The 14,013-nt window shown below is 55.7% G+C and overlaps 1 protein-coding gene across 1 annotated transcript in view; it reads right to left on the reverse strand.

The window, feature by feature from the left end:
- The window catches only part of HMCN2 (hemicentin 2), a 170,188-nt gene that overhangs the window by 46,199 nt on the left and 109,976 nt on the right, over window positions 1-14,013 (reverse strand). Inside the window, exons 50-61 of the mRNA XM_025360526.1 lie at window positions 13,870-13,983; window positions 13,202-13,344; window positions 12,037-12,187; window positions 10,312-10,530; window positions 7,473-7,586; window positions 6,905-7,092; window positions 6,159-6,255; window positions 5,210-5,371; window positions 4,947-5,060; window positions 3,982-4,184; window positions 3,216-3,297; window positions 1,168-1,299 (exon numbers count right to left, since the gene is read on the reverse strand). Of these exons, the coding sequence (XP_025216311.1) occupies window positions 1,168-1,299; window positions 3,216-3,297; window positions 3,982-4,184; window positions 4,947-5,060; window positions 5,210-5,371; window positions 6,159-6,255; window positions 6,905-7,092; window positions 7,473-7,586; window positions 10,312-10,530; window positions 12,037-12,187; window positions 13,202-13,344; window positions 13,870-13,983 (1,719 nt within the window). The remainder of the gene's footprint in view (window positions 1-1,167; window positions 1,300-3,215; window positions 3,298-3,981; window positions 4,185-4,946; window positions 5,061-5,209; window positions 5,372-6,158; window positions 6,256-6,904; window positions 7,093-7,472; window positions 7,587-10,311; window positions 10,531-12,036; window positions 12,188-13,201; window positions 13,345-13,869; window positions 13,984-14,013) is intronic.

The raw sequence follows: 14,013 nt of genomic DNA on the forward strand, positions 1-14,013 counted from the left end.
GAGGCAGGAGAATCGCTTGAACCCAGGAGGCGGAGGTTGCAGTGAGCCAAGACTGTGGCACTGCACTCCAGCATGGGTAACAGACAGAGACTCTGTCTCAAAAAAAAAAAAAAAAAAAAAAAAGAGAATGAAGTACTAATCCACTAATCCACGCTACAACATGGATGAAACTTGAAAACATGCTAAGTGGAAGGAGCCAGACACAAAAGGCCACACACTCTATGATGCCATTGATGTGAAATGCCCGTAACAGGCCAATCCACAGAGACAGAAAGCAGATTTGTGGTTTCCTGGCTCTGGGGAAAGAAGAAATTGGGAGAAAACAGGGAGTGATTGCTAATGGGTATGGGGTGTCCTTTTGGTGACAAAAATGTTCTAAATTTGATTGTGGTGATGGTCACACAACTCTGTGACTGTACTACAAATCACTGAATTGGATGTTTTCAGTGGGTGAATTATATAGTGTGTGAATTATATCCCAATAAAGCTGTTATGAGAGAGAGGGGCAGGTTGGAGGAGCCAGCACAGCCACATTTATTGCATGGAGGGGCAGGGAGAGGTGGCTGGCAGCACCAGCCCCCGCTGTGGACGGATTTCCACCAGACAAGGGACCAGCTCCGAGCTGCACCTTCAGACCTTTCTGCCCCACGTGGAGCCTGCACGGGAGGCACAGTGGGCCCAGGAGACCACGTGGGGCTTCTGCCCTCATGTGGAGGAACAACAGGCACAGCAGTGGCCAGAATGGGGAGGCCTGCATGGGGGATGGGGGTGACCCACGGCCCAGCTAGGACAGAGCTGAGTCACCACCAAGGAGCTGCTCTGGGGGCCAATGTTGAGCCCAGTGTCAGCCAGTGGGCTTTCCACAGCCCTCAGTGCCCACCCTGCACAATGGAGAGCCCACGTCTGCTGTCTCATGGGAGATGATTGAGGGTGTGGATGCAAAGGAGCTTTCAAACCCCCACAGGAGACGCTCCTTGTGTTTGGATTCCAAGGGCCAATAAATAACGCTTCGCTCAAACACAAATGGGGCAGGGCCAACATGGCGCCGCCAGTCTCTGGTTTTGCCAAGATCATCAACAACCAATAACTCCCTTCCGCCACCTCCGCTGTCATCTTATTACAGAAAGGAATTCTTTCCGCAAAACAGACAAGGACAGATGTGCTTACCCACGGGCATCCTGTCCTTCAGCCAAGTGACCGTGGGTGCAGGGATCCCGGACACATCACAGGTCAGGACCAGGGGGCTCCCAGCCACCTGACTCACTGTCTCTGTCTTGGGGTTCTCAAATGTTGGGGGCACTGCAGGAAAAAAAACCAGACTGTCAGAATTCTGAGACTCTTCCCCTACTTCCTTCCCCTCAGGCAGATCAGGGAGGCCTAAGAAGCCCTTCCCGGTAGTTAGGAGTTCCCATTTTATGTTTCATTCACAAATGTAAATAGAACCAGGGCCTGGCTATTTTAAAGCATACAAAGCAAAGCTCCAGCAGGGTCTACTTAGCCCAAGGATGGTAAATGGGAGGCTCACTCACCCTTAAGGCTCACAGTCCTTAACCTGTGCCAGGGCAGACATCACTAATCGATTTCAGCACTCTCTCCTGATCTGCCAGGATGAAGTCACACACCCCAGGCAGCCATCACCAGTGGAACAGAGTCAACCAGGCTCAAGATGAAATGCCTTTGCCCTCAGGGACCAGATATTCCCCCACTTTCCACTGTTCATCAGTGTAGCCGTCAGAAAAGGCTGGGAGCTTTGAGCAGCGAGCCTGGTGTCAGTCCTTTTCTTGTTACTTTATTTTTTATTTTTTGTAGATAGAGGGTCTCGCTATGTTGCCCAGTCTGATCTCAAACTCCTGGGCTCAAGTGATGCCCCTGCCTCAGTCTTTCAAAGTGTTGGGATTACAGGCATGAGCCCCTGCACTCCATCTTGTCAGTCTTTTTCAACGATTGTGTTGCGTATGGCTCAGTGTTGCATGGGCCCACCACTCACCTGGTTGGGAGGCTACTGGCTTTGGCATCCGTGGCAGATGGCTGGTGTCCCCCCAGCCCGTTTTTCCCACTGTGCACGGCAGAGTTTTAGCTGAGCCCACCCACGATCACTCTAGCAGAAACTACATTTCCCAGCGTCCCTTGCAGTCAGCTGCCTGAGCGCTCACTAATGGAATACACGCAGAAGGGACAGGTGCAACTTCTGCAGGAAATAAATGCTTGCCCACCACTTGTGTTCTTTCTGCTTCCTGTGGGCCAGGACAGGATGCCGTGTCCCAGTTTCAACCATATGCACAAGCACAATACCCTAAGAAATGGAAGATCAACAGGAGGGAAGGAACCGAGGTCCCTTAACTACCGCATGGAGCTGAGCTATGCACCAGCCTAGACACCTACCTCTGGGCTTTTGAATAAGACTTAAACTCTCTCATTTACTCAACTACATTTTGGGGTCTCTTTGTGGCACGGCTAAGTCTATATTCTAACAAACATGACATCTGAGCCCCAGAAAATCTGGCCAAGTTTCCTGGACAGCGTAAATAGGCTCCTTCTTAACCCAGCTGAAGCCACATGTCCAATTAAACGGCATCTGTGCTCCCTCCTTGGGTGGATGGGACAGGCCCCCCCTGGGTTCAAGATGCAGGTGACATGGCCTCCTGTGTGTCTGATCTCATAGGGCTCCTTCATCTTAGTGCCCATGTGCCAGGCCCTGTGCCCAGCAATTTATAGACACTGCCATTTTGGTGGCTTCCATGGGATCGGCCAGGTTCACTGTGCCTGGCAGGCAGCTACTGCTTTTAGACTCATTCCCTGAAGGTAAACCTTAGGCTCCGAGGGACAAAGTCATTCTGCTAAGCTCCATGAAGCAGGTCACTGGCAGAGTTCTATTTGGAGCCTGCTAACCCTAGTCTTCCAAATTCTAGAAATTAGCTGGGTGCAGTGGCTCATGCCTGTAATGTCAGCATTTTGGGAGGCTGAGGCAGGAGGATTGCTTGAGCCCAGGAGTTCGAAACCAGCCTGGGCAACATAATGAGATCCCATCTCTACAAAAGTAAAGAGCTATCTATAGCTGTAGATATAGATATAGATATGTACACAAATTCTAGTCATTGTGCCCTCAGCACTTGGCAGCACTGCCTCTGTTCAGCTATTGTCTTTGTCCTCCTCGGCAGCCCCGGGTGTTGCTAGGGGCTCCATGGTTACGTTGACCAGGCTGGTCCCCGGCTTACCCTGGACGGTGAGGGTGAAAGTCCGCACAGCCTCCCCAGCCACGTTGCTGACTTTACAGCTGTATAAACCTTTATCCAACACCTGAGAGAGGAAGAGCACACAGTTGGGCTGTGTGCTGGAGCTGGAAGTGGGGTGCTAGGGCTCCCCAAAAGCATGTAGGCCCCCAAAACTTCCAGAGCAGGGGCCTCCCAAATATGCTGGTCCTGACTGGGGAGCCAAAGGGAATCAGGACCCTCTGGCCTTTTCCAAGAACCTCAAGAAGCAGGAGGGCCCCTCAACAGTGAATACACAGGCTCTGGGGGCCTCCCTCCCTGGGCCAAGCTGGGAGGAAGAGGCCCCCCTTGCTGTGGGGATGGAGCCTGACCAGGAATGGATTTCCAGGGGAACAGCAAACATTCATCCAACAAACACCGTGAGCATCTAAATCCACACCAGGGAGGGAGGGGAGGAGGGCAGGGCAGACTCCCAGGAGTCTCAGACGGTCAGCCAGAGCGGACCAGATAAAAGCATCTAGATGCCGAGGAAACTGAGGCAGGAAAGGCTCATGCCATGACTGCAGGGCTGGGTCTGGGACGTGACTCCAGAGCCCTGAGCTCCACCCACGTCTCCCACCCTGGAAGCTGCTAATCAACTCAGTTTGGGGTCCCACAGGCCAAGGAGGCAGCAACGCATGTCCTCCCCACCTTCCTCCCCACAGCTCGCCAGGGCTGGAAGGCGACTTTCCTGTAGCTGCCCATGGCTGCCCGTGCCCCAAAGGTTGCTCACCTGGGCCTCCTGGATCTCCAGCCTCTGCCCACCCTGCAGAGCCTGGGTCCGCTGCGCCAGGACAAGGGGCTGCCCATCCTTGTACCAGGTCACAGTTGGCTCAGGGAGTGCATCTGTCTCGCAGCTCAGGACAGCTCTGTTCCCGACCCTCACCAGGACTGCACCGTGGGGGCCGCTGGGAGCCTGCCTGAAGGCAGGGGGAACTGGGGGCAGGAGATAGCAGACTGAGGTGTTGTGGCTGTCCCCGCGCCCTCCCCACTCAGCCACAGGGAAAATGCCAGTGGAGACCCACCAGGGTCACACAGCAGACCCAGCCCTGGGTGCTGGTGCAGACCCAGGGGAGTTGGAGGAAGAGAACCGGGCCAGCATGCCAAGGACCTGCTGAGTGACCAGGGACAGCCTCCTGCCTCTCTGAGCCTCAGCCTCCTAGATGGGGGAGATGCTGACGCCTGCCCCCACCCAGACTTTTTCCTAAAGGGGCAGGCCCCAGCTGGGTTATAGCCCCTCTGTGGGCGCCCCTTCAGCCCCCTGTGGCTCCAGTGAACCAATGTAGAAGTCCCGGTTCCCCACGACTGTGAGCCCACAGGGCCTGGCGCAGTGTCTGGCTGGTGTTCGTGCAAGTGAATGAACCAGCCCCGGGGCTAGAAAGAACATTCCAGAGAGTCCTTGCTCAAGATGCCTTGGACCAGCTTTTCCCCAAGAGGATTCTGAAGACCACGAGCCTTGAAACAGGCTCCACCGTGGAAAAGGCTTCCCCAATCACACAAGGCTTGGGGAGGCCCCTTCCCTAGCCAGGCTCTTGGGGCCCATCCCGCTGCTCCCCCTCCTCAGAGCTGACCCGTGTGGGCGTCCCAGCCTCCCCCTGTGCCTCCTGGCCCTCTCCTGGCTATGTTCCCTGGGGAGTGTGGGCTGAGGGGTGACTGAAGGAGGGGGACGGTATGAATCGGGGATAGACATGGACGTACCCAGAACACTGAGCTGCACCAGCTTCTGGTCTCGGCCGGCAGCGTTGAGGGCTTCGCATGTATATGTCCCGGAGTCCGACAGCCGTGCTCGCCCCAGCTGCAGCGTGTGGGTACCTGTGGGGGGAGCCAGCCGCTCACACCAGCATTCTAGCCCAGCCCCCAGTCCTAAATCCCTGCCCGACTGACAGCCCTGTCCCAGGTCAGAGGAGCAACTCTCTCCCCATGTAACGTTAGAGCTGGGCCAGACACCTCAGTTTACCCACCAGGAAGGAGGAAGATTTCTTCACCCAGGGAGAGGGCCTGGCTGTCCTTGTACCATGTGACCTCGGGGTTTGGGTGAGCGTGGACATCGCAAGGGAGGGAGACGCTGCTGTTGAGGATGGCAGTGACCTGCTCCAAGTCCAGGCCTGCGATTCGTGGCGGGACTATCCCCACAGTCACCACGGTAGAGAAAGGCATGAGAATCACATCAGCAGGGGAGCACGGAGCCCGAGAGAAACCCTGAACCTCACCCAGCTCCTGGGGCTTCATCTCGGCACAACTTCAAATAATTCAGAAACCTCCATTTGCCATGACTCTCTTACACAGAAGGACACTGGGTAGCGGATCAGAGAGGGAAAGTCACTGTTCCAAGGCCACACAGCTGGTCAGTGGCAGAGCTAAGATATCAACTCAGGTTTGAGCCCATGACCTTGAGGGCTCAACACTGTCTTCCTCCATCTCCGAGACCACAGCTGTCCCTGCATCGGAGACACAGCTCACAGCCACTGCAGTGCGGTGTACGTCATGAGTCGCAGAGGTTGGGAGCGCAGGCTCCAGGGTGGTGAGACCCCTTACTCCTCTCTGAGAGCGACCTCCCTGAGTCTGCTCCCACAGCTGCAAATCTGGGCTAACCTAGCTCTGCTGGAAGGAGTCAGCCCAGAGAAAGTGCTCAGCCTCCTGTCAGGTACACAGTAAGTGCTCAGTAATGGTGGTGTAACGCCTCAAAAGAGCTGTTCCCTGGTCACCTCCAAAGTTGCTTAAAACCACCTGGGGTTGGCCCAGTAGTGATCAGGGTCCCCCAAATGCTGTCTCGGGATGTGGCTGGGGCCAGGCTGGGATCCTTCAACTCTGATTGCAGGTCCCAGAGCCCAGGATACTGGAAGCCCCAAGGCAGTGACCCCTGGGGAGGGAAAAGGAACCCACAGGGGCTGCCTGCTCAGCCCAGCTCACCTTGAACCCTGAGGGTGAAGAGCTTCTCAGCGGAGCCCGCCTGGTTCTCAGCCACACACATGTAGCTGGCGGCGTCGGCCACCTCTGCCGTGGAAACCTGTGGGTGCAGGGAGCCATGCCTGGGTGATGCCTGAGGCCCCTTGGACACCACCCCCTACACCTCAGGAATGACTGTGAGGACTCCCTCCCTTCCTCCCATCCCATGCCAGGGACGCAGGCACCAGGCAGCTCATGGAGACCTAGAACCTCCTCCATCCAGGGCCTTGTGTGGCGCTCAGGAGTGGGCGTGAGGTTGGTGTTGGGTGGTTCTCTGTAGCAAACCAGATGTGACATGCGCCTCCCCCACCCTTGTGGAGGGCCATGCTGTGTGTGGGGGGGGCTCCTGGGGTCCCTGCAGCTCTGTGTCTGCACATGGAGTGACTCAGGGTGCTGCCTGATGTCTGAGTGCTGGGCACGGCTCTGCATGTGCCAGCTGGTGGTCCGGGGAAGGCTGCTCTGTGCGGTGCTAGGCTCTGGGTCCTGCACTCATATGCATCCTTTGCTACGTGTCTCCTGAATCTCTGGATGCTATGCACAGGCCTGTGCTGGCCCAGCATGGCGCCTCACAGGTGATTCTTGGCTGGGCTCCAGCATGGGTCCCAGCAAAGAGCCTCATTTGCAGATAACAACCCCTCCCTGGCTCCCAGACAAGTGGTGCTGGGCCTCAGCAGCCGCTGCCCCTAGCACGTGCAGGGGGCTGCCCTGACCTGCAAGACTTGCCCGTCCTCCAGGACCTGCAGCCGTGGGCTCGGGGAGACAGGCAGCCCATTCTGGAGCCACGAGATGGTGGGCACGGGGTTTCCCAGGGCCGGGCACTGCAGGCTGACGGTGCTGCTGGCATTCACCGTCACCTCTTCCACCAGCTCCTCTGTGGCGCCCAGGATCACAGGTGGGGCTGGGGGTGGGGGAGAGGAGGCTGAGGGGCCGGCACAGGTCCCTGGGGGCGGGGGTGGCTGTGGAAGCGAGGGTGGCACTTGGTGTCAGGCGCCAGCTGGGATCCTCATGCCCTTCTCTCCAAGCCCTCCCAATCCCTGATGCAGCTAAGGAATCAGGGGCACAGAAAGGGTTGTGATTTGCTCGATGTCACACAGCCAGGAAGCTTCTGACTTGGAACCTGTGCCCAGTCCTGCATGATTTTTGAGGTTGAGCTTGTAACTCCAATTTCAACCTCTGAGCACAGCAAAACTGTGCGCACTTTGCCTCTGCCCCTTCCGAGGGAGGCTCTTACGGCCCCTGCATTCCCGGGAATCACCGCCTGCAGGCCCCGCCACTCACTCAGCACCAGCAGCTCGTAGTGCAGCCAGTCCTCGCCCACCTCGTTGGATGCCTTGCAAGAGTACTTCCCGGCATCCTCCGCCCGCACCAGGGGGATCTGCAGGACCCGGCCTCCTGCAGGGACACGGGACAGAGGCCTGAGCTCAGGCACAAGAGTCACCCCCAAGAGCAAGGATGCTGCTCCCTCCTCTGGAGTGGACCTGGGACATGTGACTGTCCCCTGCCTCATCTGTGAAATGAAGAGAATCACCCTGTCCTGCCCAGCTCACGCGTGGAGTGGAGTCAAGTCAGGGCACAGCCACCACTTGCTGTGTGCCAGGCCCTGGACGGCACATTCTGGGCCTGTCCCACAATGCCTCTGTGGGACACACGCTGTTGTCACTCCCATCTTACAGAAGGCAAACCTGAGCCTTCACAGCACTGTTCAGCGTGACGGCAGTGGTTGCTGGCTCAGCTTTGCTGTTGTGCTGAGCCCAGCTTCTTGGCAAGGACAGAGTCTAAGCAAAGACTCAGGAGGCAGGGGAGACAGCTCCTGGGGCTGTGGTGGTTGCTGGGGGTAGAAGTAGGGGTGGGGGCAGGGGAGGCATTACCTGGGACACTCTGTGATCAAAAGCCAGCCAGTGGCCAGGCACGGTGGCTCATGCCTACAATCCCAGCACTTTGGGAGGCCGAGGCGGGTGAATCACCTGAGGTCAGTAGTTCAAGACCAACCTGGCCAACATGGCGAAACCCCATCTCTACTAAAAATACAAAAATTCGCTGGATGTCGTGGCGCACACCTGTAATCCTAGCTACTCAGAAGGCTGAGGCAGGAGAATTGCTTGAACCCAGGAGGCAGAGGTTGCAGTGAGCTGAGATCGCGCCATTGCACTCCAGCCTGGGCAACGGAGTAAGACTCTATCTCAGAAAAAAAAAAAAAGAGCCAGCCAAGGCCAGAGCCTGGCATCTATGGGGGCTGGAGTTGGTCTCCAGTGGGGGCCTGGTTAGGGTTACTGCATGCTCAGATTTCCAGGTTGGGGCTGGCCGGCCCAGGGCTGTGGGTGGCTTGACCAGGTTAAGAGCCTGCAGAACCCCATGGCCAGGATTGAGGCAACAGTGGCATTGTAGGGGTCAGCTGATGTTTGAGGTTAGTGCAAAAGGTCAGGGTAAGAATTCAGGTCAGCTGTGACCATGACGCCTATGTTCTCAGGATTAGAGAACAGAGGTTAGACGTCAGTTGCCAGGGTGAGAGGTGAGTGGTAGGGTTGGAGGTAAGTGGGTAGGACTGGGGGGCAGTTGGTGGCTGTGGTCTGGGTTCAGCTATTGGTTGGGATTAGCTGATGGTTAGAGTCTGATTGAGATCAGCAGGTGACAGAGCCTACTGTGCACCCAGGACTTGGGGTTAGGATCGGTGGTCAGTGGCCAGGTTAAGGGGTCCGTCCACAGGTTTCTAACAGGAACTAACAGAGTTCAGTAAGAGTTGCACTCCTGGATTGGCAAGAGGCTTCCTTCTTTTTTTTTTTTTTTTTTTTTTTTTTTTTGAGAAAAGATCTTGACCTGTCACTCAGGCTGGAGTGCAGTGGTATGATCACGGCTCACTGCAGCCTTGACCTCCTGGGCTTAAGGGATCCTCCTTCTTCAGCCTCCCAAGTAGCTGGGACCACAGGTACATGCCACCATGCCCAGCTAGATTTAAAATATTTTGTACAGATGGGGTCTCACAGTGTTGCCCAGGCTGGTCTTGAATACCCGGGCTCAAGCGATCCTCCCACCTCGGCCTCCCAAAGTGTTGGGATTACAGGTGTGAGCCACCGTGCCCAGCCACCTCCGTTTTTTGCAAGCACCAAAGTAGAAACCCTGGTCTGATTCTGCTCATTGGAGACCTGTGCAACTGACCACTTCTCCCCAAAACCAGCCCCACCGCTGGTCCATCTCCGGCAGGACACAGTTCAAATCTCAAACAGAGAGACCACCCTCATGAGCCGGGTGGGCTGGGCATTTCTAAGCCCTGCGTGGTCCTGGAGTCTTTTAAGTCAAAAATCACCTACAAAAACTTATTCTAAAATAAAAGATTTACTTAAAAAAATTAAATTACCTTAAATAAATAAACAAATACCACTTAAGATGGTGAAAGAAAAAAACAAAACTTGGCTGAGTGCGGTGGCTCACCCCTGTAATCCCAGCACGTTGGGAGGCCGAGGCGGGCGGATCACCTGAGTTCGGGAGTTTGAGACCAGCCTGTCCAACATGGAAAAACCCTATCTGTACTAAAAATGCAAAAAGTAGCCAGGCGTGGTGGCGCATGCCTGTAATCCCAGCTACTCGGGAGGCTGAGGCAGGAGAATTGCTTGAACCCAGGAGGTGGAGGTTGCGGTGAGCCGAGGTCACACCATTGCACTCCAACCTGGGCAACAAGAGCGAAACTCTATCTCAAAAAATAAAAATAGAAAAAAGAAAAAAAAAAAAAAACCAGACACACAAGACGTGAGTTCAGCCACCACAGTGTGGCCTTCAATGTCCAGCCAGAGCTTCGTCAGCGTTTGGGGTCATGAGCTTTGTTGACGATTAACGAAGGAGTCAGCTGCCTCTGCAGAGAAAGTGGCAGCTTCTGCCAATCGTTTAAGGACATTAGGGATCTTGAAGCCCAGAAGGGCATGCCCCATGGTAGGAGGCTCTGCTCCATAAACCAGAGGCAAAAGGCAATCCAGTCTTTGCCTTCACACAGGCAAAGAACTTGTACCCCCAGTTTACAAATTGCAGTTAAGGTCCAGAGTGGTTGTGTGCTCTGCTTAAGGTCACACAGCAGGCAGCACACAGGAGAGCTCAAAGCGCCCACTTTCTTCACGCAGCCCTGACCCACCTTGCAGCACAGACACCCCATCCCCGGCCGAGAGGGGCCGATCCTCTTTGTACCAGGTGAGCTCCGGGGGTGGGATTGCGTTGGTGTCGCAGTACAGGTAGGCTGGGTTGTTCTCCACAATCTCCCTGTATTCCGTTACTCCGCCCCGGGCCTCCTGCTCCCGGGACAGGATCTCGAAGGCTGCACTGGCATCACCCACCTTCTGGAACATGGGGGGCACTGGGTGGGGGAGACAAAGCCCTTAGGAAGCACAGCAGAGGGGTGGGGAATGCACCTCTGCTCACACAGATTCTCATCCCAGCCTCTCCTAGGTGCGGAAATCCATTATTTGAGCCATTCCCTTAGGTCAGGGCATTTCTTAAATTCCCTCACTTCCTAAACCAGTGTTTATTGAGCAACTACTATGTGCTAGGCACTAGGATAAGGCTCCTTCCCTAAGCAGCTCGTGTCTAATGGATGCTAAAGACTCCCTGTAACGTGGAAATATTTTGCACAGTTGGAAGCCAGATACTAAGCTTTAGCCAATGTTTGTTTATCAGAGCACAGAAGCACAAAATCATCAGCTTTAGAAATGGAGGGGGGGCCCTCAAGGTCACCTGCTTTGATCACCTGCATTTTACAAAGGATCAAATTAAGGCCCGGAGGGGGCCGTGTCATCCCCAGGTTGTCCCCAGGTAACATAACCAGTTCATGACAGAGCCAGGGCTAGAGGACTGGTGGCCAGAAGCACTGGAGATGACAAAGGGCAGCCCGGAGCAGTTGTTCCTCCTGCCAGGACAGTCCACGGGCATCGTGTAGCAAAACCTGGTTCTGAACACTTATCCATCGCCCAGATTGCCTGTCAGCCTCCTGCCTCCCTGCCTCCCCTTTCTAGCCTCCCAGCCTCCTGCTCCCAGCCTCCCCTTCCTCCTCTCAGCCTCCCTTTCCCAGCCTCCCCATCCCAGCCTCCCACTCCCAGCTCCCTGCCCTCCAGCCTCCCCTTCCTACCTTCCACCCTCCCCCTACCACCCTCCCCCTCCCAGACTCCCCTTCCCAGCCTACCAGCCTCCTCATCCCACCTCCCAGCCTCCTCATCCCAGCCGCCCCTTCCCAGCCTCCTCATCCCAGCCTCTTAGCCTCTCCCTCCGTCTCCACAGCCTCCCCCCAGCCTCCCCCATGCAGCCTTCCAGCATGCCCCTCCTAGCTTCCTCTTTCTAGCCTCTCAGCCCCGCTCCCAGCCTCCCAGCCTCTCCCTCCCAGCCTCTCTGACGCCCGGCTCCCTCCTTTCCTTCCTTCACTTTTTAAAAAGGAAAATGTCAAACACTGACGAAAGTGAGAGAAGAATATAAGGAGCCCCAGGCACCCACAAGGAGTTTCAACCACTGAGGCAGCCACTCAGCTTACTCTCGACCAGAGATTCCGAAGCAAATCCCCAGGTTTCCCTAACATCATGAAAGGCATCTGGCAGAGGGGCTTTGAGTGTGGCATTCTGGCTCAACCAGACCATTCCAGCCTCCATCACTCGTTCTGTGGTTTGGGGCCAGAGTCCTCATGTCTTTGGCTTTGGTCCCTCAAGGCAGAGGGGTTGGGGCAGGATGCTGCTCTGGGCTGCTAAGATGAGCCAGTGGGAGATGCCGTGGGCGGCATGTGAGCTGCAGGACACACGGTGGGTGCCTGCGGAGGGCCAGCCCCGCAATGTCCTCATACCGGCCGAAGCCCCACCCCCAGCCCACTGGTGCCACGCACCCTGGATGAGCACGTTGAAGTCCTGGTCATCCTCGCCAGCCACGTTGGTGGCCACACACAGGTACCGCCCTGAGTCTGAGACCTGCGTGGGCTGGATCTGGAGCAGTCGCCCTTCGCCCAGGACATGCAGCCGCGGGCTGGGGATCACGGGCTGCGAGGAAGACGAGGGGGTCGGGGGGAGGGAGATCAGAAATGAGGGGCCAAGAGCACCAAAACAATTGTGCTTATTTCTCAATACATTCTCCAAAAATGCAGCATAAAGTGACAAGGACACCCTGAGAGGTTTATAAAACCAAATCCATAGAGCATAAAGATGAGAAGGGCCACACATGGGTGAAAATAGTAGAGTTTAAAGTTTACAAAGAGTTCGACTTTTTATTAAAAAATACAGCTGGGTGTGGTGGTCAGGCCTATAATCCTGGAACTTTGGGAGGCCAAGGTGGGTGGATCACAAGGTCAGGAGTTTGAGATCAGCCTGGCCAACATGAAGAAGCCCCATCTCTACTTAAAATACAAAAAATTAGCCAGGCGTGGTGGTGCGTGCCTATAATCCCAGCTACTTGGGAGGCTGAGGCAGGAGAATCACTTGAACCCAGGAGGTGGAGGCTGCAGTGAGCCAAGATCGTGCAACTGTACTCCTGCCTGGGTGACAGAGCGAGACTCTATCTCAAAAATAAAAATAAAAAAATAAAATAAAGGCTGGGTTGGGTGCCTCACGCCTGTAATTCCAACACTTTGGGAGGCCAAGGTGGGCAGATCACCTGAGGTCAGGAGTGCGAGAGCAGCCTGGCCAACATGGTGAAACCCCATTTCTACCAAAAATTATAAAAATTAGCTGGGCATGGTGGTGGGTACCTGTAATTCCAGCTACTCAGAAGGCTGAGGCAGGAGAATTGCTTGAACCCAGGAGGCAGAGGTTGCAGTGAACCAAGATTGTACCACTGCACTCCAGCCTGGGTGACAGAGCAAGACTCCATCTCAAAAAAATAAAAATAAAAATAAAAATAAAAATAAAAATAAAAATAAAATAAATAAAGGGTGGGTGGGGCCCGGGCCAGCTCTAGGGCCAGGTGCTTTAAGGGAAGCCTTTTCTGGAAGGTTCCAAGCAGAACCAGCTGGAAGCAGAGGTAAGAGCCAGAAGCTGCACAGGGGGTCCCACACTCACCTGTCCATCCTTGTACCAGTGGATGGTGGGTGGGGGCGCAGCCCAGCTCTCACACTCCAGGGTCAAGGTGCTGTTGACCTTGGTCTTCACCTCCTTCACGCCGACCTCCCCTAAGGGGTCGTCTTTGGAGATGGAAGGGGGGACTGAAAAGCACGAGGGGTCTGAGAGCAGAGCTGGGGGATGGGTGCTGAGACCCTGAGCTTACCCTGGTCCTGGGGGGAGCCCCAGAAATTGGGGCTGGCCCGAGAGACACAGGGATCCCAGCAGCTACCGTGCTCCTGTCTGTTCACTAGGGGAGAGAGCATTTGTCTGTAAGGGTTATAGGACCAGGCAGGTCTGAGGCAGGAGAATTTCTGGGGTCACCTCAGAGGCCCTCCTTGCGGGTCCCAAGTCTCAATCTGCAGAGCCTCTGGTTATACCCCGATGCAGAAGCGGCAGGAGGAAGCTAGGACTGCAGTGGGTCTGGGAGCCCACGTGGCCCAAGTCCTAACTCACTGTTCTCTCGTCATCATGTCCTCTGGAGCCAGCCCTATCTGCCAGGTGACTGTCAGAGGACATATGCCACATGGAGGCACCCTGGAGCACCAAGGGTGGTTCAGGTGCCCGGGCCCCTGGGTTCCCGGATGGTCTTCTGCCCACCTGGCTGTGCCCCAGGACCCCCAACTCACTGAGCACTTCCACGTGGTAGTTTTTCACGGCCTCCCCGAGCTCGTTGGTGACCACGCAGGTATACTGACCGGCATCTTCCTTCTGAGCATTCAGGATCTGCAGCCCGTGGGTACCTGTGTGGCGGCCAGTGGCCAGGGTCACCC

The sequence above is a fragment of the Theropithecus gelada genome, chromosome 15 (assembly GCF_003255815.1).
Source record: "Theropithecus gelada isolate Dixy chromosome 15, Tgel_1.0, whole genome shotgun sequence".
Lineage (NCBI taxonomy): Eukaryota > Metazoa > Chordata > Mammalia > Primates > Cercopithecidae > Theropithecus > Theropithecus gelada.